Source organism: Vipera ursinii (assembly GCF_947247035.1).
Source record: "Vipera ursinii genome assembly, chromosome: 5".
Lineage (NCBI taxonomy): Eukaryota > Metazoa > Chordata > Lepidosauria > Squamata > Viperidae > Vipera > Vipera ursinii.
The window spans coordinates 50328244-50355860 of record NC_139518.1 but is presented as its reverse complement, the minus strand read 5'-3'; the positions used below and the strand labels follow the sequence as shown (position 1 = coordinate 50355860).

The following is a 27617-nucleotide window of genomic DNA, read 5'->3' as shown; positions in this document are numbered from 1 at the left end:
CTACTGGGGAGATTAGAAGAAAACTCACTCTGCGTGTAATATATGTGCAGACATCTCTTCTGGATATTTCAAGTACTAGTTTGGACTGTAATGTAATAGGGAATGCCTTAACAAAGCTAATCTTTTGCTTTCTTGCCTCAGTGAGGCAAACTCTGATTTCTTTGAGGTCTAGCTTTCACATCTAACAATTGATATACAAAACAATCTACCATGGTGATCGGTAGAATCTGTCTATATTTTAATATGTTGTCTAGATCTGTCATAGCCTTTTGCCTGAGTTGCAAACATATATTTATGTCAAGGTATTTTAAAATAAATTTTAAAAATTAATAAATTTATTAAATAATATTTTACCATTCTTGAGCTTTGCAATTGAGTCTTTCTCACTTCCATCCACTGAAGTACCATCAATGTATCTGAGGTAGTTGATGTTTCTCCCAATAGTTTTTATTTCTCTTGGTTCAACATTTTTTATGATATACTATTCCGAGTATAAGTTAAATAAAGAAGGTGAACTATACAATGTTCCTTTCTTAATTTTGAATTTTATTCTGTTCCATAAACTGCTGCTTCCTGGTCATTTAAAAAAATAATCAGTAGGTAGAAGAGATGTCCTAATTTTCATTTTTATCTATACAGTTAAAAGCTTTAGTAAATCAATAAACCAAATAGATGTCTTTTTCTATGAGGTTTTGTGATATCTGTTATGTGATCTTAGAATCCCCTCTTTCTTCTAAATCCAAGTTGTAAGGATGACACTTCATTCATACATTGTACAAATATGAATTGCAAAATTCTGAGCAATATCTTTTTAGGACATGAGATAAATATACTTGGTTACATGTGTGTAGTACTACTAATTTGGTTAGTAGTGCCCATTTCTGCTAGTGTATGATAAGTTGATTTTTTCCGATTACTTGATCAGTACTGCGTTTTCCAAACATGCTTGTAAGTCATATTTCACTTTAAATGGATCATCTTACTGACTCCAGCAGAAATAAGAAAGAAGGAATTCTGCAAAACTGGTTTTACCAGGATTTGACTTTTCCTAAAGAACTTTCTTTTCTTTATTAGTGTGTATACACATGCACACATGCATGAACACACAATACAGTAACCAGTTTTGAAGGCTGAATGCAGCAGGAACTATCTAATACCTAACTGTACAATAAGCTTTTGCTTCTTAGGGAAGACTTCTATCTTCTTTGAAGCTAAGGAAACTTAACTAAAAGATCAGGGACTTAGGGACATCAGGGTATGTGTAAAATTATTTTCTATTTCTGTTCTCAATGCCACTCTATGTGTCTTTAAAGAAATGCATCCACAAATATTGCTACATAAACAGTATGAGAGAAATAAGCAACAATGCTACCATAAATATTATATAAATATTATCAATATCATTCAGCAAGGGCCCTATTACAAAGTATTATTTTATTTGGTGTTTTAATGCACAAAATTTTATCAACAAACTGTTTTTAAAATTACATTTGTTAAGAACTAAAAAGCTACTTTATTTCCTATATACAGTATGCTTTCACAAATACCTGTTGAATTACCGGTAATATTCTGGGGAAAAAAAAACCCAGTATAAATAAGTGTCATCTTGACGGTCCCCCTCCATGTTTTATAAATGGGTTTACAAAAAGTTAGTGAAGCATGTGTGAATGTATGCTCTAATTATATATATCCTATGCAACACTTTCTGAAATGCCAATACACAATTGGCAACTACTACTTGGGATGCATTTCCTCACCAGATGTATAACTCAGGGTCTGTTGATTCAAATAGCTGCCTCTTTGGGGAAAATAAAATAAACTCTGCTTAGCACAAATAAATCTTTATGCTTCTATGAATTTTATAGCAGCATCTTTTGAAATCATTAGAATTTCCTTTTAGTTCTTTGTTTGAAATACTGCTTTTCCCTATACAGTGCTGGTTTTATTATTAAAAAAAGTCCTTCCTTTCTTAGATGATGTTATTTTGAATATGCAGATCTAACATGCTAGAAGGCATAAATGTGTTTGCTAGTGCTTAAAATAAAATATGCATAGCTTTGAAGTAACCAGTTCAACTGTTTGGCCTCATAAAGTAACATATATAATATAAGCTTAGATATAAGCTGCCCACCTCCCCGCTAAATAAAGAAATAAAGAATATTGATGCAAGCATCAATCTCAATAGACAGCTTCCATATCCGCTCCTAATTTTTACATATTAATGTAGGAGTTTTAAAGCTGAACTGCACGCCTGTTTATTAAGTTCTATTTTTTTACAGTAATAGTGAGTGAAGGCTAAAACTAGAAAGTAAATGTGTGTGTCATGCATGCTGATCCTACCACAAATGTTTTCCTCTCATGACAATGTCAGAATTTTATTGCCCAAGCTTTCACTGCATTGAGTATGAAGATCTGAATGGTAGATGTCTTTGGAGATTCTCAGTCATCCAGTTCATAGTTATCCCAAAGATTTTTTTTCACAAAGAACTGGACTTTGTTGTTTTTCTTTTAAGACGTTTCACTTCTATCCAAGAAGCTTCTTGGATGAGAAGTGGAACATCTTCAAAAAAAAAACCAAGAAAGTCTAGTTGCTTCATGAAAAAGAATCTTTGGGACTCTATATGTAGGTTTCCCTGAAGCAGAGTATAAAGCTTCTCTTAGTTAGAGGGATCCCTTTTATCAGGTTTAACAAAGAAAATAAGAACAGTTTTGATTTTTGTCCTGCTCTGGGGAAACAAAGTTTTAAACAAGGGGAAAAGCTTCAGGAATAAGTCTAAAAACAGGACTACATATCACCAGATGTTTCCAAACCTTATACATGGCATGGTTGGAGATAGGGGTCAGAATTAGGATGGTTACAACTGAACAATGTATTACTGAAACAAAAGAATTACATATGTAAATATATTTGGTATTTTCATATTTATATGTAGGTTGCTTTTGTGGGAACAATCCATTATAATTCATTTTATATCAAATACAAGACCATTTGTACCTGCGGATGGATAATTTCAAGACTCCGCTCTACTAATGGACATTCCTTTCAAATAAGAAGCTGTTTCTGTAAACTAAGATGCATACCTTGTCTAGCTTGCATAATGTATCCACTTCAAGATGCAGTTTCAGAATTAAAGGTCTCCTGAAATACAACATAAACTTTAGATCTCTGTCTGCATTTACAGGGATGACCTGGACTTTAACAATGATATATATTGTTTATTTATTGTTGTTGTTGTTGTTGTTGTTGTTGTAGAGTATGGCAATTCATAATTTAGGTGGAGAGGGATGGGGATGCATTGATCCTACCTTGAATTGAATTCCTTCTGGCTTTCACATTGTCTGAACAAGATGTATGTCTGCAATAACAGACAAGTCTGAAAAGATTAAGATTGGATTTGCTTGTGAGGAGTTAGTACTTTTTGAGGTTAATCCAACATGGAAATCTTCACAGACTTTCCAGTAGTCCATTATTTTGACCAAGATTCTAGTTAATTAATATGTCTGTCATATATCTATTTGCATTTGTGTGTTTGTGTGCACATACTGTTGTGATTCAGGGTCAGCCTGTGGGTTTGGCAGTTGGGTCGGATGACTCAGAGGAGGAGGAGGGGGTGGTGAAGACCTTGCTGAGGGGGTTGAAGATCTTGCTGATGAGAGTCCTCAGCCAGGCCCCTCCCACTTGGTCACCACAGAGACCCAGCTGTGTGAGCCTGACAGCGTGGATGAAGATGACCCACAGCTGGCCCTGTTCAAGGACGCCCGACACAGGAGGCAGTCAATTAGGAGTAAACAGAGGAAGGCAATGGGGCTTCTCAGAAGGAGGCAGAGAGAAGCCACGCCCTGAACTCTATATAAGGGGAATGTGTGGGGAGGGCTGGTTTGCTGAAGGCAACCGCTCGGATAGTTCGTGTTTCTTAAAGCTCCTGTTTCTTGGTTCGTGTCTTGTTTGATTTTGTAGTAATAAATTTGGCAGGCGTAATTCCAGCCTCTTGCCGTTTGTAAAGGGGTTGCCTTTTCTGCAGGGCCGGTAGCAGGCTGGTACAGAACAGATACACATACATGGGCACACACATAGTACATCTAAACAAATTGAATATGCAGTGTAGAAAAAAACCCTATCCAAAGTTAAATACCAAAAATATATAGAAGCAGACACCTGACTAATTTTAACTGAGCTCCTAGGAACTAAGTATGATAACAACTGGACAATTCTTCAGAGTTTTTAGTTTCAAAAATAAAATGTACTGTATTAAGATACTTGTCTCTTTGCACATTCCTAAGAATTTATGAATGCTGCGGTAATTCCCAGTAAAGATTTACCTATCTACTATTATTCCTGGGAGGAAAGGGCAACAAAATGTTCCTAGAAGATCAAAATAGGCAATGATAAAAGTATTGTATCCATGTTTCTAGTCTCTGACATTAAAATGTATGATGTCTATGAATATGTTTGTTTCAGTTTAAGCTATCATAACAGCCAATATAGATGTCTGTATTAATTTATGTCCTCTAGGTTAATAACCATTAAGGGATTTCATGGCAATCAATTTTATAATACTCCATTATGTTTGTTTTAAATATTCCAGTCACTTTGATTGGCTGCATAGCTTCCAGTGCTTGGAAAGAGAGTGATTTGTTTCTTGCATCCTCTCATACCAAGCAATACTTTACCTCTCTAAATCATTTTTTCTCTAAACAATAATATTGGAAGCAAATATGAGTTCAAATATACAAACTGAACTATAGGTCTTTGCTTTCGATAATATATCTAATATATACCAGAAGGACACATATTATGTCTATCCCATAAAGGGTTTGCTATGGTAAAATTGGAAGAGGAATACTATGTGTGTCACCTTGGACTCCTGGGGGAAAAAAGTATATAAATTTAACAAATAAATGAAAGAATATGGAAGAAAATTGATATAGGGATATTAATAGAAGCAATCCATTAGAGGCTTCACCCTATTTACTACTAACACATCAGCCCATGCCATCAATTTGGTTGACAGTGAAAGTGAATCACATTTTATAAGGAATGTTATCACTCCATTTGCTTATGGACTTTTTGACTGGAGCCATCTTTAAAACTGCATCAGTGAGTTTATCATCATTTTTACCAGGCAACTTATATTAAAAAAAAAGCAGATGCCTGGGGATTTGACTTCAGAGTGACCTCTATGTGATTTAATTCTATGCACAGAGAAGTGCAGTAGGCCATTGTTTGCTCATTAATTAGCATTAAGGTTATAAGGAGAGTTAGCAGTTGGTTTTCTCCCTTGAGGTTGAGTGAATTAATTCAGCTGAGGAAAGATATTTCAGTCCCAATTTAGTCAGAGTGCTAAATTCAGGAGAGCAATATGAAAACACAATGTATCATAAAATGAGAGGTGAGAGATCAAAATGAGAGTAGATTTTACTGTGCAAACCTGAAATGTAAAGGTTTGTACGAGTAAACGTACATTGTTTCTGTGTTTAAGGTCAGATATCATCCTAGGGGCAGGGTGTTAAGTGATACGTGAGAGATATAAGATACAAGTAGTAGATATATACAAATAAATGAATAAACAGCAAATAAGATGAGGGAAGTAAGCATGCATTTTTTACATTGCTGAATGGGAAAACAATAATCATAAATTATATATTTTTATAAATATATTCAAGCTTTATAATAGGTTGGGCTTTGGAATATGAAGATTAAAAACCAATAATGGTGAATAAATCAAATAATGTTATATGAAAATGGATAGCATTCATATGGCAAATGATGTACTAGCTTAGGGAATAACTAGATAAGGAACAAATTTGGATATCAGGGAAATTCAGAAAAAAAATCATTATAGAAGTGCAACTGAGAGAAGAAATTTTGCATTCTTCCCACAACATATGTATCATAGCAAAAGAAAAGCATCAATATATGATGGATTAAATAAAATTGGTCCACAGAATTAGTTTTATTATTTTAAAATAAATCATTTAAACAAGACAGAGGTAGAAAGGAAGGAGTGAAGACAGAAGGGAGGGAGGAAGGAAGGAAGGAAGGAAGGAAGGAAGGAAGGAAGGAAGGGAGGGAAGGGAAGGTCTACTAAAACATAATTGAATAAATATATAGTTTCTGATTCATTGTACTCAAACTGAAGTGCAACATTGATAAATTTTAATTTTTTATACATGTTTCAGTTGTTTAATTATTTTTTCCCTTAAAACCATATTCTAAAAGTTTAAATTTAAATTTTCTTTATTTCTCTATATATTATATAGATGGGAATCATTCTTACTTCAATTTACTCTTTTAAATATATACAGTTATTTTTTGCCATGAAGACATATTCTCTGAATTTAAGTTCCCAATCCTATATTGTCAGTAATGTATGGTATCTCTTTTGAAAAAAGAAAATAATAACATAAGAAGACAGCAATCATGATAGTGTCAAAAGAAAAATCTTCATCAGGGTCCAGTCCAAGCTGGGAATAAACAAAATGGAGACTGCTTTAGAAAAAAGGTTGGAGTTTATTGAAGAACAGAGCTAGATAGAAGCATGGCTTTCGGAAAGCTGACCACATGTAGTAGAACTGTGCCTTTCTGGTATTCTGATGGTGGTGGGTTAATCCTATTACGTCCCAAGGGTCATGTCATGTCAATGTTGAGTCTAGGGATCTTTGTCTTTCTAATACCAGCTTTGTGTCTCCAATCTTTCTGACAAGATTATCACATTTCTGCAAATCTGTTTTATGTTTGGGGCAGACAGACTTGGGGGAGAACTTGGTTTCTGCCTTTAAGATCCTTTGGGAAAATATAATATTCTGCCTTTTAATATTCCCCCAAAACATTTCTTTCTCGGGGATGGGTGTGTGTGACTTCCCACAATAGACATCCACAGTTATTGCAACTATATTTAAAATTAAAGTAAGTGAAAGGCAACAAATCATAGGAGGTCCTTATCTTTTATTATGGAAGGTTTTTCAACTTGATATAAAAAATCTTTCCTTTCCCGTTCTGTGTTCATGACACCTGAGTTGTTTTGTGCTCAGGACCTTTCATTTCTAAAGTTACTTTATTTTCTATTATTTCAGTATCCATTTGATTTTTTAAATAGAGAAGTCTGAATGAAAATTCCTGTTTTCCAATGCATTTGTTTTCCTATACACTTGTATACTTGTATACACACAATTGCCTTATACTGGAGTTTTCAGTAAATAAAACTGAATTTTGCATATAGGCTTGGGAGGTGTATGTTCACATTATGATACATGACATTATGAACAAAGTATTTTTTCTACCATTCTTATGTCCTTGAACTTCATCTAACTTTCTCAGAAGTAAAATATTTGAATTTTTAAAAAATGCAAAGAAATCATAAAGGACCCAAGTCTCTCATGCTTTGATTACAGTGTACATAATATATTTCCACCATTGTCTATCATGGTAAACTTTGGATTCAGTTTATAATTAAAATCAGCAACTCTCCCACATATTTATTTTATTTATAATTACAGAAAATAGCTGAGGTTTTTGAGAAGTTTTTTCGAAAAATTATTAATGCAAAGCTAATTAATTTAGTTAATATCTATTTGTATTCCTCATTGTGAATTGGTTGTTCTGTTTCAATATAGTCAATTTGAATAGAAATAAGTTTCTAACTCCTTGTACTCTGTGGCTTTATACTCAGACACAGTTTTATAGAATCTGTTGAAAAGATTGTAATCCGTGAAAATTATTACCATAATAAAATTTTGTTAATGTAAAAACAATAAAAGAGCAACAGTGTCTGCAATGAATGTGGAAAAAGTAATATAGCTTCTTAATATTTAAAGCTGAATGTGTGTTATTTGAAACTTGCTTTGGTATAGCAACTAGCAGACTAGGAGTAGTTTATTTTCTTGAGTTCCCAATATAAAACAAACTTTGTAGTGTTAATATTCCATTCCATTCCTTCTAAAAAATGTGTATTTTTCAAATCACCAAAATAGAATCAAGTCTAGTTTAAGTTAGTAATTAAAACCTCCAGGATTTAGGCAAATTGATGAAGAAAAAGACAAAGGGCCATCAGATATTATTAGACCTAATAAGCACCTATTCTCTAGTTGAAAAGAAAAGCCTTGGAACTGGGCAAAAACTTAAAAATGTGATATTTTATTTTTCAAGAATATAACAAATGATCTATATTCAAAATATAATTTGATCCAGAGATGGATCCCACAGCTCAGTTTGTAATTGAGTTAGCATCTACAAGATTTTTTTTTGAGAGCAGTTGGGGAGGGAAAAAATACATATCTGGTTTCTGAAAGTCATAAACATGGAAGAGATATTGGATATTACCTACGCTGACAAATTGCTGAAAACAGAATGCATATATGCCATCTGCTTACTTCTATAAAAGAAGAACCAGCATTTGAAGCAGTCTGTTCCCTCTGCTTAGCATTAGATTTCTTCTTACATCAAAGTGAAATTTCCACTCATTTGTCCTCATGCTGTCTCTGGAGAACGGAAAGCAAACTTTCTTCCTTATCTGTATAACAGTCATTCAGATGTTTGAAAACTGGTCTTTTCATCTTTTTCTGTAGGCCAAATATATTCAGCATTTTCAGCCTTTTCTCATATGACTTAGTTTCTGTCTCTTTTATCATTTTGGTTAATCCTTCATGGATGGATGCAAATGATGAAAGACAACACCCAAGCCCACATGCATACAATTTTGGTGTTTCCTGAAAACCTTGGAATACTAAATTAGATCAATTTTTTTTATGGACTCCAGTATCAATGTTTTGGAATAGTGTTGCGTTAGTTTATTAGATTTATAAATAGAGATATATTGTGATGTTTAAGGAGAGTTAAAGCGCGATTGGATTTAAAGTGTAATTATAGTTAGTTAGTATATTTTAGATTAAGATTGTGAAAATAATACCCTATATTCAGCTTTGGGAAGTCGGGTGTGTGTGTGGGGAGATGGCGGTAGGGGTATTGGGTGGGTTAGGGTATGGGTTAGGGGTAAGAGGGGATGGGGTTTATGTTTAAAAATGTATTTTAAAATGATTTAATAAAAAAGGATTATTTTTATAAATTTATAAAAACATTTTGAAAACATCAATAAAAAAAAATAAAAAGCAGGTTAGACTTTAGTTTAAAACCAAGGAAAAATAATCAAATCTTAACAGTAGTGTTCAATTAGCAGGAGTTCCATATGGATATTAAATCTGGGAGAGCTGTGAAGCATCACAAAGACAAATACACACGAGAAGGAACTGGATAGCCCTACCTTCCAATTTCTAATTAAGATAGCTAGGCTTAGAAGAATATTGGGGCTAATAGTATTTAAAATACTGAATGAGAAGAAAAACTGATGGGATTATATCCATTTTATTTATTTCTTGGCAGAAAATATCCCACCAAAATATCCCACCAAGTAACAAAAATAGCAGGCTCAGATTTATTGAATCCTTCAGTAAAATAAGAGTTGAAGAATTGACATCAATACCTTGACCTACAATTTTTAGTCCTTCCAGAGTATTTCTTTAAGTCTTTAGTTCTTGAAATTATCATTGCATATTTTATCTACTTCTTTCCACTGAATTTGTAATAGATCTAGAATACTGTAATTATAATTATGCAAAGCATATCTATGTACAATTAAAGAAACTTTTCATTCAAATGACTCCTTTATTTTATACAATGACTTTTTTTATATATAACATATACTCCAACTCTTTATGTAGCATTGTAAAATTACTTCTATTACTTTTTTCCTAACATTTTATATATAATAAGAAAACAAAAGGAGTACAACAGTTCAATATAATTCATACTGTACATTAAACATTTTTGAGACAGATATTCAGATCAAACAATGGATTGAAATAAACATGAAATGAACAAATGATGACATTATTACCCCAGTATATCTTAAATATATTGGTGTTCTTTGAATAGCAGAATTTATAAGAAAGCTCAGCTTCCTTTAATTATAATGAGTTTGATGATTTGGGAAACTAGAGAGCAGTAGTATGATTTTTTTTTAAAAAAAAAACTGTTTCCCAAACAGTTTGATGGTATTTCCTGATTCCAGGAGGAATTACCTATGCTTTCTTTGTTGGAAAGTCCATTTTGACACAAAGCCAATTTTCTATTCCAACATATTGTGCTGGTTTGTAGAAGAATCCAAATGTAGCAGGGCAGCAGAGTTATGGAGAAATAGCCTCACAATAATCATGTATACATAGGAAGGCTGGATAAAAACAGAGCAGTCATTGGCTGACAGGCCTTTTCATATGGTGTCATTGTCCTTGAAACAGGTAAGAACAATGCAGGATAACATTTGGGCTTTCGCTTGAAGATTGAAGGGACTGAAGATGGAAAGTGTTGTCATCCAGAAGTATACGTGGTCTAAAAATATTAATAGTTCTCATTGCTGAGAATAAAAATAATGAACCCCGTATTTGGGCTTGGATATCAAATGAATAGGAAAGGACTGCTGTAATTGTATTAATTACACAGTATTTGTCATGTATGTCAAATGGAAGAAGATAAAATACCATGGCATATTAACAGTAAAACTTTTTTTTAAATGATGCCCTGGTTTATTTTTCTTTAGTTTAGACTGGCTAGGAGCTCCAGTTTTGCTCTCAAGTAGGCTGACGGTGTATGCAAGGAGAAGCTGGTCTTTTGATAAGGTGCTCTAGCACAGGGGTGTCAAACTCAATTTCATTGAGGGCCGCATCAGTATTGTGGTTGCCCTCAGGGGGCCGGGTGGGTATGGCCAGGGTGGGCGTGGCCTACTGGGTGGGCATGGCTAGAGTGCGTATGGCCTACTGGGTGGGCGTGGCCAGCTCTACATCGTTCGCATCAAGGGTGCCTGTGGGGGCCTGGGCAGGAGTGGGACAGATCTGAGGGTCTCTGGCAGAAGGAGGGTCTCTGGGCCAGGGCCAGGGCAGTGGGGGCCGTTCCCTCACTGTTTCCAGGATGGCTTCGCGGGCCGCATGAGACCACTTCGCGGGCCGGATCTGGCCCCCGGGCCTTGTGTTTGACATGTCTGCTCTAGCAATAACAGCTCTCCTCTGTCTTTTGACTGACAGCCCTGTTTTATCAGATACAAGGAATGTATTTTCACCCAAGACAAGTGGGTAAAATCTAATTTGTCTTCAATGGGACCCTACTGTGAAATGTTAAACTGACCTTTTCAAAAGAAATTTACCTGATAGTTCCAAGTGAAGCCCCAGCATTAAGCTAAGCCTGTCACCAGGACATGATTAAATTCCTTTAAATGTACAGCAGCTGAGCATATTATTAATGGAAATTGAAATTGGTGTAAATGGTAACCATAAATTTCAAAAGGTAGATGGGAGGGAAAACCATTTGAAGGTTAAGGTGTCTTATATACCCAAGAATTCATTGCAATGAATGAGAAACATTGTTCCACATCCAATGCAACTGCAACATCTTTATTTGCCTTTATTTATTCTTTGTTCCGCCAACCAACTTGTGTCAGTTGTTTTTAGCTGCACAAACTAAAAGTGCTTTACCTTGGTCAATTTTATGGAGTAGGACAATTTTCAAGAAAATTTCTGAATTACAATATGTCTATTAAAACATATACTATGTCCCCTCCTCCCCCTTTGTGGTGATCTTTACTCCTACTAATTTCATGGATACATCTTTATAGTTTTCTCAACAATAATATTGAGATAACTTGCTTCTGCCTTCGTCTCCATTGCTTTTAGAGGTGTTCAATCAGCTTCTCAGACAGCTCTAGATGGATTCTCATGAAGGAATGTAAAACTCCCCGCCATGCAAGAATATGGAAAGCCTTACACAAAAATAGATATGAGTGATAGTCTAATTTTGACATGTCTGCTCCTTTATTTCTTTGTTGTTGTTGAATGAGACTCACACTTAAATCTGTAGTGACATTCCTTTATATTTGATATAACATGCATATATTTTGTACCTAGATAAAGATTAATAGCAAGTCAAGATATTTGATTGAATTCTCTAGAGAAGAAACAAGAATAAAACATTGCAATCTCCTCTTTTATTAAAGTACATGAATTTCTGAGTCACCCTATGTCATATAGTACCATGCCTTAGCAGTGAAAAAACTGTTGTAAATTATAGACTAATAGTAAATGGATCTTGTGATATACCATTTATTTCTGTCACAGATTCTATGCCCATTTTTACTTGTACTCTATTATATTCTGACAGCCTAAGAATAAGACACCATCTGATGTGTTGCAAGCATTGAACTACAAATATCATTTTGGAAACATGAAATAGCTCATTTCAAAAACATCAGGCTATAACACCATGACACATAAACACCAGTGTATCAATTCAGTAATACACTGCTTGAACACTTCTCCTTGACTACGGCATACTGTTGTATTCTTGATACACAATACATACTGTTGGCCATTTTTCTGTAGCATTTTTTTATTCAGGTTTCATAAGCTATATTAATCTTCTGCTGTGTGCTCTCATTTCATTTCCTGTAAAAAATATGTTTTCCACTGCTGAAACTGACCTCAGGTTAGGTGTCAAGGGAACAAATTACCACTTCATATCCCAGGAGAAGCTATAAATGTACTTTCTTATGACCCAGATAATCCTCACATATATAGTGATAAATATAGTGCTAATGACACAAGGATCTCACATGCTCCTCTGGATGATGTTTTTAAAACATGAAAACCTCAAGATATTGGTTTTAATGAAATATATTTTATTATGCAGCATCATATGAGAATCTGTAAGTTTTGATTTTGGACTACCTCTAAAAGAAGATTGCTACAGTTAAGATACATCCCAAAATGCATCACCATAGTGTAGTTATATAACAGAGGAAAGTGAAAGGACTTTTTTTCTTACTAGTAATAAAGTCAAATATGAAGGTATAGCACCTTAGGTTGATTTACAGTACTGATCCAGAATAGTAACCGTAATATGGCAGGTCAAAATTTGTTGGCCTTCTGGGTAAACTAGAGAGAAATGGTGGTATCCTGATATTCTCTGAATTCAATTGTTTTCTTGCAGAAGTTTCATTACTAAACTATGTAACATCATTAGGGCTAGTCAGGATTGGGGTTTGTTCTCATTTTATATTCCAGTGGCTTGCCTTGGATGGAAGTAAGGTTGGTGGTTCCTTGATTTGCCTGTTGTTTATGTTAGCTTGTTCGGCAATTCCTATTGGGGTATTGTTTGCTTCTTGATTGTTGGCCTGATATTAATCTTGGTATTAATCTCTGCTCATCTGGGTGTTGATTGCTGGTGAGGAGGTGTTTTGATCTTTTTGTTTCCTTTTTGGTTTTTTGATTGTCTCTTTTGAATAGTATGTAAATGTTGTAAATGTCTGTGTGCCTTTGATAGTCAGTTTGTCCAAGTGCTAGGTTTCCAAGCATTCTTTAGCATTTTTGGTCTTGGCTTGATCTAGGATGGTCACAGTTTCCCAGTTGAAACTATGATTAAATCTGTCTATGTGTTGTGAAATTAAAGAGTTTTCATTATGTCTTCTGACTGCTAGTTGATGTTCATGGATGCAATCTGTTAGTCTTTGACTTGTTTGTCCTATGTAGTGACTATTATGTTGTAGAATGATATATGTTGTAGAATGATGACTCCTGTTTTTTTTTCTTATGTTGGATTTTTTTGGTTTATTTAAGATGTTTTGGATGGCTTCAGTTGTTTGCATTATGCTGATGCCATGTGATTATAATACTCTGTTGGGGGTTTCTGAGATGTTTTTGATGTAAAGCAATGTTATCCTTTACACAGCTTATGCTGGTTGTGCTATATTGGATTGAGTGATCAAGCACTTTTTCCTAAGGTTGCATGGATATTCATTTTGTTGAAAGTTTTTTTTCTGTTCAGGTTGCTGCAATATGTTTCTGCTTGTCTAAATAGTGTTCTTACACAGCTTTTCTTGTTGGACGTTGAGTTATTACTTTGGTAGTGGAGCTCTTGATTGCTGTAAAGTTGTTTTACAATAATAAATTTGTGGTTCTAATTTGCCATCATTGCCTGTGCTGATGAGGATATCCAGGACATCCAGAAAACCATACGAAGATGCATCCACTGCGTCTCATCCACCACTGTTCCTCTTTGAGAATTTGGTTTTCTTAGTGAGGTTGTTGAGAGTTCTCTTGATTCAATTGTCTAGTTTCTATATGAGTTGCTATTGATTAAGATGTAAGTTTCTTTGTTTTCTAGTAATTCTTTTGCTTTTTGTATATATTGTGATCTGTCCATGATAACTATGTTTCAGCCTTTGTCTGCTGGTAGTATGATGATAGTCTCATGCTTTTTTTTTAGTTTTTTGAGGATCATTTTGTCCTCTGTTTTGAGTTATTTTATTTTGATTTTATTCTGGTCTATGGTATGATAGTTTGTCTGATACTTTCTTGAGTCACTGTGGGAAGTCCTGTAGTTTTAAATGCTGCTTCTAAGACTGCAAAACATCCTGGTTGATTAGCATCATCTATGTTATAATTGAGGCCTTTCTGTAAAATATTGTGTTCTGACAGACAACTGGACATGTTGACTACCCATTCATGCTCTGGGGCCTCTTTGATTCTGGAGGTTTAATTTGAGTGGTTTGCTTACAGTTTGCTTTTCCTGTTTCTGGCATATTTTTGGGAAGTAGTCTTGATGGTGGTTGTCAGCCTTTCTATATGCTCTGGTATGATGATCTGTTCTAGTTGTTTGTTGAGGTTTTCCATGGTGTGCTGATATTTGTTAGTCTGAGGTGTGCTTCTGTGATCATCAGCCGTATCATTTTTCATCCACTTTTTTGGGCTATTTTCCATCCATCTCTGCAGTTTATTGGATTTTGTATCTGACACCAGTGGACAGGGTATGCTGTCATAAGCACCCATGCAGGAAGAATAGTTGTTCTGTGATGAAAGTATGCCTACATGCACATTTCTCCCATTTGCATGTTTCTTAAAGGGTTTGATGCCCATATGTGATACTGAATCAGAACTAAATCTGCTTAAATGTGAAGCTACATTAACAGAATTTTGCAAGTCTAAAAGTATAAACTTTCTGTCCTCCATTTTTAATTGCTTGTTCCATGAGGGCAGGTCTTCCTTAGGTTGTTGTTTTTTTTACTGTTAATCAACTGTGGCCTCCTGCCCCTCTTGTTCGATTGTTTCCTGGGCAACATCTCTTGTCCCCTTTGCTTCATGCTCCGTGCAAAAGCAGAAGTTCATATTTTTGTTTCTCATCGAATTATATACAGTAAATCTTTTCTTTTACATTATGAATCCCCTTAATTTTTGATGCATTCCTACATGGAGCAAATGAAAGGAGTTTTGATTATGCCCCAAGATCATCGACTTGTCGTTTTTGATCTTTCATCTGGACACCAATGGTTTTTCAACTGAGACAATGCTAAAATGAAGTTTGCTTTCAGTCAGATTGCACTTTTATTTCATTGACAAGTTTGTGCCCTTTTCTTGTGAACAATATGGAAATGGTTTGGCATTGCAATGTTCAGCAGTTGTTGTTTTTTTCTCAAGCACTAGTATTTGCTCTTTGATGTGTAACCAGGCTTGACATTGCTTAGCTTTTGAGGCATCTGACCTCAGTTGAGAAAGGTCAGTAGGATACAATTAAAAGCATTTCTATCCTCTTGTAACATCAGGCCAAAAATTCAATTGATCTTGGGAAGAAATGTGAGAAATGTTCCTAGCTATGAATTAGTTTAAATTTTGAAAGCTTCATAAGTTAAAGGTACTATGTCAAATATTCTCAAGCCAAATCTGACTATATATAAGAGTTTATATAATGAACAGAACTCAGTATTTATTTTTAATATTATTTATTTACTTTTATTTCTTTATTAAGTTTTTATACTGCCCATCTCCCCTACAAGGTGAATCTGGGCTATAGCTTAATAAAAACTATGAAAAAAATTATAATACTTTGGTTATAATTTTCTTGTTAATTTAACATTCCTATACTCCCAAAGAAGAGTGAAGCTTTTAATTTACAGAAGAATAGCACATATTCATAAAACATTTACTGTAACTGTGTAGAGTGTATTTGTTAACTGAAATTTAATCCAGAATCTGCCAAAGATATTGCACATGGTTAAATCCTTGGGAAGTGCTAATCATTTTAGGTATTTTATTATTTGCTTCAAAATGTGAAATTGTCTTTTATTAAATATAATGCATTTATAATCACTTATGTAGTGATTACAGCATAAAAAGAGCAACACGTTTTACTGAAGGAATAATGCTCATATTTTGGGTTAGTATGAATTAATAAAACCATGAAGACTAACTTAATGTTATGTTCCTATTTCTCTCTCTCTCTCTCGCTATTTGTCACTTTTTCCATATATATGTGTGTGTTGGTTTGTTTCTTTCTTTTTTTACTGGTTCTAGTTTTAGGCAATAGCAGTGAAAATTTTAATTCATATCAGTACAAGGAAATATGCAGTAGATAATATTTTTGTTCTAAACAACAGATATTGGAACAAACCCAGAGTTAAATTGAATCAAAGTGTGATCAAGATATATCTTTCTATAAGGAATAAATAAACCTCTTATCTTAGAATTGACATAATGAAGATAGTTGATTGTTTTGTTGATTAATCAAGCTATCTTTATAATCTACAGTAGGAAGATTTGCTTTATTTATGGATTCAACATATGTTTTGATGAGCACATTTTACATGTTGCACTGCATTATTAACTGATCACCAGATTCATTTCAAATTTAGAGGCCAAAATTGTCTGTATAATGTTTAAACTTGTAAATCTTTACAGTGCTGATTGTCAGTGTGAAGGAATCTACAAGTTATGCCCTTGAACTAACTTCTTTAAAGAATCTGATTTTTTTATTTCTGAAATTGTTAAGCAACCTATCTGTGAAACTAACCTTCCATATGTCTAACTAACTAACCATTTAATGTTTAATGAAATACTTGCATTAAGTGAAAATTCTGCTGACAGAAAGAATACAGGAAAAAAACAAATATGTATTTTATCTAAAGCTATCATGTTGGGTTATTTGTTTGAAATATACTTCTGTAGTAAAATTACAATTCATCCAGTTTATATGATCTGTGTTTATTTTTATCTGTCATTCAGTTGGCCATTGGTATATCTCTTTGCAATATGACAGAGTTGAATTTATGATTATTTGATGTATTCATGTAGATTACAATTTGCTATTTTATATGTATCTATTTGTATATACTACTAAAACTCTCAATATCATTACCATTAACTGCATGAAATGGTGCATCATACGTCAATACGTTTTGAATCAAGATACCACAAATGGGTTAACATACAGATGGCGTTCAAAATCCAGAAACCATGATTCCCAAGAGAATGAATTTTTTGAAAGTTATAGCTGCTGCTGTCACAGGATGGTCATTTGGAGTCTCACAATCCCCTGTTTCCTCTCCCATCCAGCAGCAAGGAATTGACCTTATCATGTGGCTCTTAAAGAAGGAACAACTGGATATTTTCAGTGCTTCACATGACCTTTCTCTGACACACAAATGTTCATATGTATTTATATCCCATATTTGTTCAGGAAATCAAGACACGTGCTCCATTTACATTTCTTCACAATAACACTGTGAGGCAGGTTGGTCTGAAAGTCACCAAATGAATTGTTATGGCTGCAGGTGGTGTAGAAACTGGATATCTTGGGTTTCTGTCAAATACATAGCTACTAGTCCAGTGGTGGTGAACCTATGTCACGCATGCCAGAGGCGGCACTCAGAGCCCTCTCTGTGGGCACACACATTGTTGCCACAGCTTCCATCCTCACCAACAGCCCCCCTGGAGGAGAGTCACCCCCAGGTGTGGCCAACACGAAGCAGTGCAGCCAAGGTCATGGTAGCCAGGCAGTGGGGACAAGAATCCACCCGTGCGTCCCATTGCGCGCAGATGATGCTGCAGGGCACGGTCGGAGGGCATGGCCACCATGGCACTGCTGGGCTGGCTGGGTGATCTGTGGCGGGGTGTGGAGGTGGTAGGTGGCCCAGTGGGTAGGGCGGAGCGGGGACAGAGATGGGAGGGCAGTTTTGGGGCACAGTTAACCTTTAACTGGCCGAACTGATGCATCATAAGGGAAAACCTTTTCAATCATGGTAACTCAATAGGGTAACTTACAGAAAGCTAGAAGCCATGATTTTCATTTTCAGTGTTCCCTGATACCTTCCCATAAATCAAAGAGGAAGCCTGAGAAACTTATAGGGAAAAACAGAAACATTAATTTGATTGGTCTCATAATTCTATTACTTGAACCGAATTCCAAAGAAATATCTTTCTATTGATTAAAATGTTTATTTAGGCAAACATTCTGCATTTCAAAATTCTCTATTTGACCCATATTTCTGGGTCAGAGGTAGGAATTATGTAAATGCAACAGATGTTAAATACTTCAAAATTGATATAATTGCATTTTAAATTTCAGGTACAAAAGTTCACATAAACCCACATATACCTTTTCAAGCAGGAAATAAAAAACAATTAAGACAGATTGCAGTGAGACATAAAACTTTAAAATGTAAAAGGTCACATTGAAAATATTGGAGCATAATCTGCTTTTATATTTAAAACTCAAGTACACTTTCAAGACTAAAGGATGAAAAATATTGTTAATTGAGGTGAGTCTTAAAAACTGAGGTATCCAAATAAAAATTGATGTGTAAGTTCAGAACTAAACTTTAACACGTTCCAAAGCATCTGTACTCATCCCCAAACTCCAGAAATATTGTAAATTAAAATTAACTTAGACTTTATATTACCAAAATAAGGTGAGACATTCACTGGAGTTCATTAAATTGCACTGTATTTTTCCAGTATATACACTGTATTTTTGTATATACTTGTATTTACCTTTATCTTCTAATGCATAAAATAATAGTTTTATTTAATCATTTGTTATGTCTAACACTCCTTTTACTGAGGCCTTAATACTGAGTGAACTATATTATCTTCTAATTCTTAGCTTTAATTCCCTAAATTAATGAAGATGGACGGGTGATTTCTTTTGTTCTGCCATAGGTGTTATTTTCAATATGTATATTTCCTTATTATCTGCAATAAAATAATTATCTAGCAGCTGCCCAGAACTAGTTGTTTAGGATGGGTAGCTATATGAAAGAAAGACTAAAGTTGATGATAGCTAATTATGTCTTAGGGTTTAAGAATGTGGGATTAAATTAAATAAAGATTTTATAACCATACCTGTATGAAGAGTGACATATAGTCAAAATAAATCACCAAGAAAGAGGTCTTGAATTCTTAAATATGTGATTGATCAGTAATTTTGGGGGATAATGTTATGAGATCTGAGATATATAAATATGTGTTTTAATCATCATATCTGTAGATGAAAAGGTACAATTACTTAACAGTTGGACAATTCCACATAGTATAAATTTAATCCGTCACAGCAGTTTAAAGCAAATTTTCTTCTCTTCGTGCTTCTTGATCTTCAGATACTGAAAACATACTTAGAACTTAATAAACATAATAAACTGATGAATGCTATCCTTTTTTAAAAAAATATATTTTATTGATTTTTTATCATAGTAACATTAATATTTGGTAAACAGCACGTTGATTGGGTTTGCATTTAAAAACAATAAGAATTAATTTCTATGGTTCCATAATCCACATAGTAGCTTTCTTTGATTTCCTCTACCCTTTCAGCAGAAAGATAGGCCCCTTCAGAAATGACATTCACCAATGTCAAATTCAAAGTGCTGCCAAATCTGAAGGAACCAAAACTTGCCTCACCTTTATACCACTTAAAAAAAGGAAATTGAATAAATTGTTCGTCCTTCACATTTTCAGTGGATGTTGTGTACATTTGTGGTGAGATGGGCAGCAAACAAATTTAATAAATAGATAAAATAAATCAGCCTGCTCACTATTATGTGTGTGTGTGTGTTTGTGTGTTTGTAAGGCTATAAAAACATCTTGTTAAAATTGTATTGAAAGCTGTGAAAGTGACATTATTTCACTTCATCATTTTAGCAACCTAGCACTTTCCAGGTTCCCTAACCATGGTTATAGTCTCCCTACTTAAATTAATGGTTATGATAGATTCTAAACCAAAGGCAGACTTTTAGTCTATAAATCAGACTCATTCTAAAGTGGTTTCGTACCACCATAGAATCCACTGCAATTCCCATCAGTTCCTCATTTCATATGAAATAAAAAGTTTTTAAAAGTGCAATAGAAGTTGCACAGCTGCTTATCCCTGCCAAAGAGAAGGTGGAAATAAACATAAATCTTGCCAGGCTCTCCTCTTAATAAATCCAGTCAATCATTCCTTTAAAAGGCCAGGGTGACTAAGGCTCAGAACCTGAGGAAATATGAACAAGAATTTTCCTCCAAGGATAACCTTTCATCCAAAAGGTCTTCAGAACTTCACTGGGCAAAACAAAATTTTGCCTTTCCGTCCTAATTCAGGATACATCATAGGAGGGAAGAAGCTCAACTGTTGAATTCAATTAATATTGTAGATTAGAGATGTCTAAAACTGCTTTTAAAGGATGTATAGTTTTTTTGTAGAGTCCCAATATATTAGCTGGCGAAGGAAAAATTAAGCAGTAGAATATGTATGAGATTTCATTAGTCACTAAAGAAGTTGGAAAGAAAATTCACCCATTATTTTTGAACAAATGCAATAATTGAATGGTAAAGGTTGATATCTTAATGCTGTGGAGATTTTATAAAGATATTTTGCACTGGTAAACTTTAAAATGAAATAAATTTCATTTTATCTAGCTAGCTCCATTCATTAATTACAAGGGTTTTGTGCAGTGTAAAAACAAACTTTAGAATATTCAAGAGCTCAGGCATAGAAAACATTAATATGTTCAGCATTTGGGGTTACAAATAAATAATTTTCATGCTATTAAGTTATATTCTAAAATATGAATTACCCATAAGTATACCCTATGTATACTTCTAAAGAAAATAGATGGAAATTTTCTTACGGTTCATGTGTTCAGTGGATGTAGATTGCCTATTATCCTTCCTAAAATGTTACAGGGAGCCAATGCAGGCCTGAGCACATGTATGCTAATGGAATTTGTGACTTTAAATAATGGGTGCAAGTACCTTGTTATAATACCATATAAATTTCATTTGCCTGACAGGACAAAAAAGAAAAAGAAAAAAAAACTAATGAATAATAATGAAGTTATTTAAATGCCTCATTTTTTTTAAAAAAAGCCACAAATATGACAATACCTAAGCTATTCTAGGTATACCTCACCATATTTGAGCTAAATTCATAAGGCAAGAGCTGTGTGAATGCATTGGAAATGCAGTGCAACTTTTTTTAGACAAAGCAACAGTGATTAAAATCAAATGTTTATTTTTCCTTCCTTGGGTACCCCTACAAAATAGCAATGAATCACAGACATCTTAAATATCTAACTCTTCCTTTCCTTCCTTTGTCCTTCATTTATCTACTCCTGGTTCAGGAGAATTAATCTTTAAGTTGAAGACATGTGGGAGGAGCTCTATGATTTAGTTGGAGTTCTAAGTAGCTCTGCCCAGTTACAAAAGATGAAAACTTAATGGTGTTTCCTGTTTATACTTTTTAAAAGAGGTACTTGCTTTATAGTTGGAGATCTTAGAGCCGTGGTGGGGAACCTATGGCATGGGTGCCACAGGTGGCACGCAGAGCCCCCTCTGCGAGCATGCACGATGTCTCCCCAGTCCTAGGCCTTCAGCTGGGTTTTATAAAACCTTTTCGCTTTAGGCCTCCGCTGCCGTGTACAAAAAAAAGGTTCAAACAATCAATTGTTCAAACAATCAATTTCAACTTCTTGCGGGGAAAAAAAAGTTTTCGTAAAGTTGGAATTGATTGATTGAACTAAAGCACTAAAGAGAAGATTGTATAAAGAAAGACACCATACTGACACACATGTTTTAGCTACTACTTAACCAAAGAAGTGTAAGATCCCATTATTCAGTAAAATTCTCTTCTCTTCACAGAGAAATGTCAAAACCAGATACTTTTTCATCCAATTCAATAAGAAACAGTAGGGAAAAAAATGCAGGTTTCTTTTCCTGTCTTGAATTAGGTCACTGAGAAATAAATAAATGAATAATTTTTAAATGTGGGCTTTTATTATAGCAATAGCACTTAGACTTACATACCACTTCACAGTGCTTCACAGTCTTACTGTGAAGTGCTTCACAGTCCTCTCAAAATGGTTTTCAGAGTCAGCATATTGGCCCCAACAATCTGGGTCTTCATTTTACCTACCTCAGAAGGATGGAAGGCTGAGTCAACCTTGAGCTGGTGAGAATCAAACTGTTGAACTGCTGGCAGCCCGCAGGAAGCAGAAGTAGCCTGCAGGATTGCATTCTAACAACTTTTTATATACTGCTCAAAAAAATAAAGGGAACAGAAGATAAGACATCCTACTATTAAATACAGTACATTGTGTTGTTTAAGTGTTTCCTTTATTTTTTTGAGCAGTATATATTTAGATTAATAATGAGAATCAATTTGGAATAGCGGTTAAGGTATCAGATTAAAAACTGTGAGATTGTGAGTTTTAATCATGCCTTAGGCACAAATTCAGTTGTGTCAAAAAAAAGCCCAAACTGGAGTCTCTTGAGGATCCAACACAATTGAATAGAAAGAAAAAGAGATTATGTTTTAATATTCATTTGGAAAAAAATTGGAGAAATGTTCCCCAATATTTGATGGCCATATAGTCAAGATGGGATAACCTTTTCTTTTTTATAGTGGTTTTAAACAAAAGCAACATGTAATAAAAAGTGACTTATTCCTATGACTTCTTTGCATTGTACAATAACATATTACTGTAAATGTGGAAAATTGTTTACGTAATTCAGAATGAGCAATTTAAGTATGCAATTTCTGAAAATGAATTGTAGTAACTTAGATAATATGACTTGTGTTTGCACCTTTAAGATAAGGTAAGATAAGATAAGATACCCTTTATTGTCATTTTTTTTTACTGTGGGCACAACGGCGCACATCAAATATATATATGTATATATATATATAAAACCATTAAAGGTGCAAACAGAAGTCACAAATACACACACACACACACACTCAGTAGTGTCCGAATTTAGGAGACAACCTGTATAAGTCTTTGCAATTTCCTTCTAAGGTTGAGAGAATTTGACTAGACCAAAGTTGCCCAGCTGACTTTATGGCCAAAATGGGACTAGAATCCACTGTCTCCCAGTTTTTAACCTGATGCCTTAATTACCAATCTAGCTCTCCGTTGTTATTATTATGATGTTGAAATGAACAGTGTTCAATTTTGGAAATGTTAATAAGAAAATAAAGAAAATTGGGGAATAGAATGTGCCTTTGATTAAAATAGGTAATTTGCAAATTATGAAAAATATACTGTCAGATATGGGTCTAGTCTTTCTTTCTTTTATAATTTTATTATTGAGACACATATTTAACATAACTGAAATTAGTCAAGGTATTTTTTCAGGAGGCAACTGGACTTTCTTGTTTTTCTTTGAAGGCATTTCACTTCTCATTCAAGACGCTTCTTCAGCTCTGACTAGATGGTGGAGAACATAAGGATTTATATACCTTGCAGACAGCTGTCATTTGCATTTTTTTAGAGATTCATTGAGGCCATTTGGAGGTTTACCCATGTCCTCAGGGTCACCTGAGTAGTGCAAATGTGTGTGGAGCTGAAGAAGCTTCTTGGATGAAAAGAGAAAACTCTTCAAAGAAAAACAAGAAAGTCCAGTTGTCTCCTGAAAAAGTATCTTGGGACAACCATAACCTGGATGACTGAGAATCTCCATAGACATTTAAGTGAAATTATAATTCCTAGAAATTATGAATAATGAGTATTTGCTGGAATATAATCAGGTGCTAAAGTATTTTATGTCTTGCCTTGGAAAAATAAATTAGAATAAACATTTTGAAAATTAAGTATTAAAATAGTTATTGAGAGTCAATTTGGTCTAGTACAGGGGTGGGCAACCTTGGCTCTTTTATGACTCATGGACTTCAACTCCCAGAATTCAGGAATTCTGGGTGTTGAAGTCCACGAGTCATAAAAAAGCCAAGGTTGCCTATCCCTGGTCTAGTAGTTAAGAAAGCAGGCTAGATACCAGCAGACTGTGAGTTGTTATCCCACTTTAGGCATGAAAACCAGCTGGGTGACATTGAGCCAACCAGTTTCTCTCAGCCCAACTCACCTCACAGGTTGTTGTTGTGGGGAAAATAGGAAGAGGAAGGTGTGTTGGATATGTTTGCCGTCTTGAGTTATTTGTAAAAATAATAAAGGCAGGATACAAATAAATTAAATAACTGCTCAGGAATCAGGCAATGATGTCACGCTTTGGTGACAAGCCGGTTCGTCAATGCTTATTGCAACCAATGGATCAATACTTAATTGATTCAAAAAAAGCAAACCTTGCACATTTGAGAAAATGCCAAGAAGGAAAAACAAAATTAAAATAGTTATTGAGGATTTGTATATAACAATGTAGATATTAAGTTATCTTGAATCTTGCCTTGTAATTTAACCAACAGGTTTAAATTATGATAATAAAATACTTTTACTCAAGAGTTAAATCCTTGTTTTATGTTAAAATGTATTTTCAATATATTATTAATTGTAGTTGGGCTAACTGAAAGATTTTGCACTTAACATTTTGTATCATGAAAACAAGAAAGAGGGAAGAGGAACAGTGTATCAAAAATGGGTGTTGGAAAGGAAAATGAGTTTTAGATTTTGAGAACAATTTTGGGGGGCTGAAGCAAGAGAAACATGCTCTACTACTATTTCAATTTACAGTAATTCAATAAATAACAGGAATTGGGCTGACTATAAATGCTTTAGTAAAAATATTTAATTATATAGCAACTGTTCTAAATATAAATAAATTGTATTTTTAATTGCCAACATTTTGATTACTACAAAGATTATTCTGGCAAAATATTAAAAAACTGCCACAATTTTAAATATTAATAAGTGGCTATTTAAGATATGAGAATTGACCTAAATGGGTAAATTGATGGAAATGAGCATAGAAAAAAGGAATACAGAATTTGATCTAAATAAATTTCCATTTTTTATTAGATATTGGATTGACTAATTTACAACATATATTTCTTTTCTTAAAACAGTAAATTGTTTTGATTTACAACTTTTCTTACCACAGTTGTTCAGTGAATCACTGCAGTTGTTAAGTTAGCAATATGGCTGTTAAATGAATCTATCCATTGACTTTGCTTATGAGAAATGATCTCATGACCTGGGACACTGCAACCGTCATAAATACGAGTCATTTTCCAAGTGTCTGAATTTTGATCACATGACCATGAGGTTGCTTCAATGGTTGTAAATGTGAAAAATGGTAATAAGTCGCATTTTTCAGTGCTATTCTAAGTTTAAACAGTCATTAAACAAACTGTTGTAAGTCGAGGACTATCTGTATTCACAATACACAAGCTGAAGGAACTAGGATTTTGGTGAATATATACAGTATATAAGCAGTATATGGGGCAGGCTATTGTGCATGCCCCTTGTCCTCCACTTTCTCCAGTAAATATCAAGAAATCTAAGACTGAATGGTACATGCTATTTTCTAATTGTAGGAATGAATTACCTTGTTATTATTTGTTTATGTCACATAAGAGTTTCTCTGGTATACAGTAAGTGTTATCAGTTCATATGATTTATTTTTTGTTTTTAATTGCTGTGAAACAAAGCATAATACATACAAAGTGGTCAGGAAGAATCTTAATTGTCTGGGCACTTAAGACTATGTTGATAGTTTGTGCCCTTTCACACAACTATGTTTATCATGATTTGATTCCGTTTAATTATTGTCGTTCATCACTTTCAAAATACCTTGATGTTTCCATTGTTCTTGTAACATGAATGAGTGAACCACATAAGTCATCATCAATTTACATTATCCTCCAGGAAATATCAAGTAATGGAATTCATAAGTAGAGAATCCAAATATCAAAATCTGTTTTAGTGGAGGTAGTGTAGTTCATATATTTTAAAAATTAATTGGTAATAATCAAACAGAAGATTCCATTTTAAGAAGGCTTCTCATCTGGAAACTATGATTTTTTTAAAGCTCATTTGAAATATACATAGGAATAATGCAAGTGATACAAAGCAAGGAATTCACAATTTTGGTTAGTGATGTCTAGCCACAGCCTTTTGGAGCATTATTAAATAAATCATGAAATGGATTAAGTAGTAGTACATGCAAAACTGTGATAACTGAAAGGACAACTATATTTTTCATCATGAAAGAACATAGCAATAGACAAAAACTAATTCAGCCTCTTGTTATCTTGACATTTGCATTAATGACAAACATTACCTCTTCAAAACTGATAGACATTTCTTACTGACACATTTATTTTCAGTGACACTGAAAATGCAATTTTAATTTTTTTTCTTAAGCTAATTTAAATGCAAATATTAACTCTTCGCATGAAAGCATGAATACCTACTTAAGTGTCATCATATACAGTGTGGATCATAAACAAAACAAAACAGGAATGAGTACCACCTCCTGAGAGCTATTTTGTTCTAAGCTGGAAAGCAGCCAGAACAGTTTGCATCTTATTCATGCTGTAGTGTTTATGCTTACTTACTAATGTTCTCTGGAATTGCAGGTCAACTGATTATGGGACAACATATGAAAAGATGAACGACAAAGTAGGTCTGAAGACCATTCTGAGCTATCTTTATGTCTGCCCAACAAATAAGCGCAAGGTAAATTAAAAAAAATACGGTTGCTTTTAATTATGTCACATTTGACTTGATTTGTTGATTTTTATTTATATAGCTTTGTTAGTATACATTCTTCAGAAATAAAAACAAGCTGTTTTGGCTTTGAATTATATTATATTCATTCCATCCCAAGTTTCCTGATATGTTCAAGTGGGACTTCTGAACAGTATAAAAAAGATGAGGGGGAAAGCAGGAAATAGCAACAGTGAAATCTCCATATTCTTTAATACAGTCTGTTGGTGGAATTTTTGCTGGCTGGACGCTATAAAGGATGACACTGGGATGACTATGGTGGATCTGAAAGAGGCCGTGCAAGACAGAGGGGCACGGAAAATGCTGATCCATAGAGGGTCAGACATGACTTGAATGGCTGCTGCTGCTGCTGCTGACAATGCTGGTGAAGCTAAGATAATTCCATGAATGAGATAAATTTTAGACAGAAAGTTTGGTGCAAAGCTTTGTCCCATCCTAGAAGTGAAACAAGTAGAAGCCGATAGCTAGTAGAAAGCCTGAAATCATTTTTATTCCTGCCAAATAAGGATGAACTCATTATTTGGAAGAAGAAGAAAAAAAAGGCTCATTAAGATGTTTGAATGACATCTAGAGAGACCAGATTGTACTTAAAGTTATTTGCCTTTTAAGTGCTTCCAATAGTGAAATGAAAAGGATTTGACAAAATCCTGCAGAGAAAATGTATCCCAAAGCCTAGAGGGGTTTAATCATACAGGCACCCTACTGAGAAACAATTTGTAAAAGGTTTTTAATGCGGAAGTACTCATAAAATTCAGGTGGTTAAATTTTGCTCATTTTCTTTACCTGTGAACAGCCTACCTTAGAAGAGAAATTTGA

At 34.1% G+C, this 27617-nt stretch overlaps 1 protein-coding gene across 1 annotated transcript in view; it reads left to right on the top strand.

Annotated features, from left to right (window-relative positions):
* LOC310641653 (VPS10 domain-containing receptor SorCS1-like) overlaps positions 1-27617 on the top strand; it is a gene marked incomplete at its 3' end in the record, with an annotated part of 432565 nt that overhangs the window by 167055 nt on the left and 237893 nt on the right. Inside the window, 1 exon segment of the mRNA XM_083364890.1 lies at positions 26651-26750. Within this exon segment, the coding sequence (XP_083221016.1) occupies positions 26651-26750 (100 nt within the window).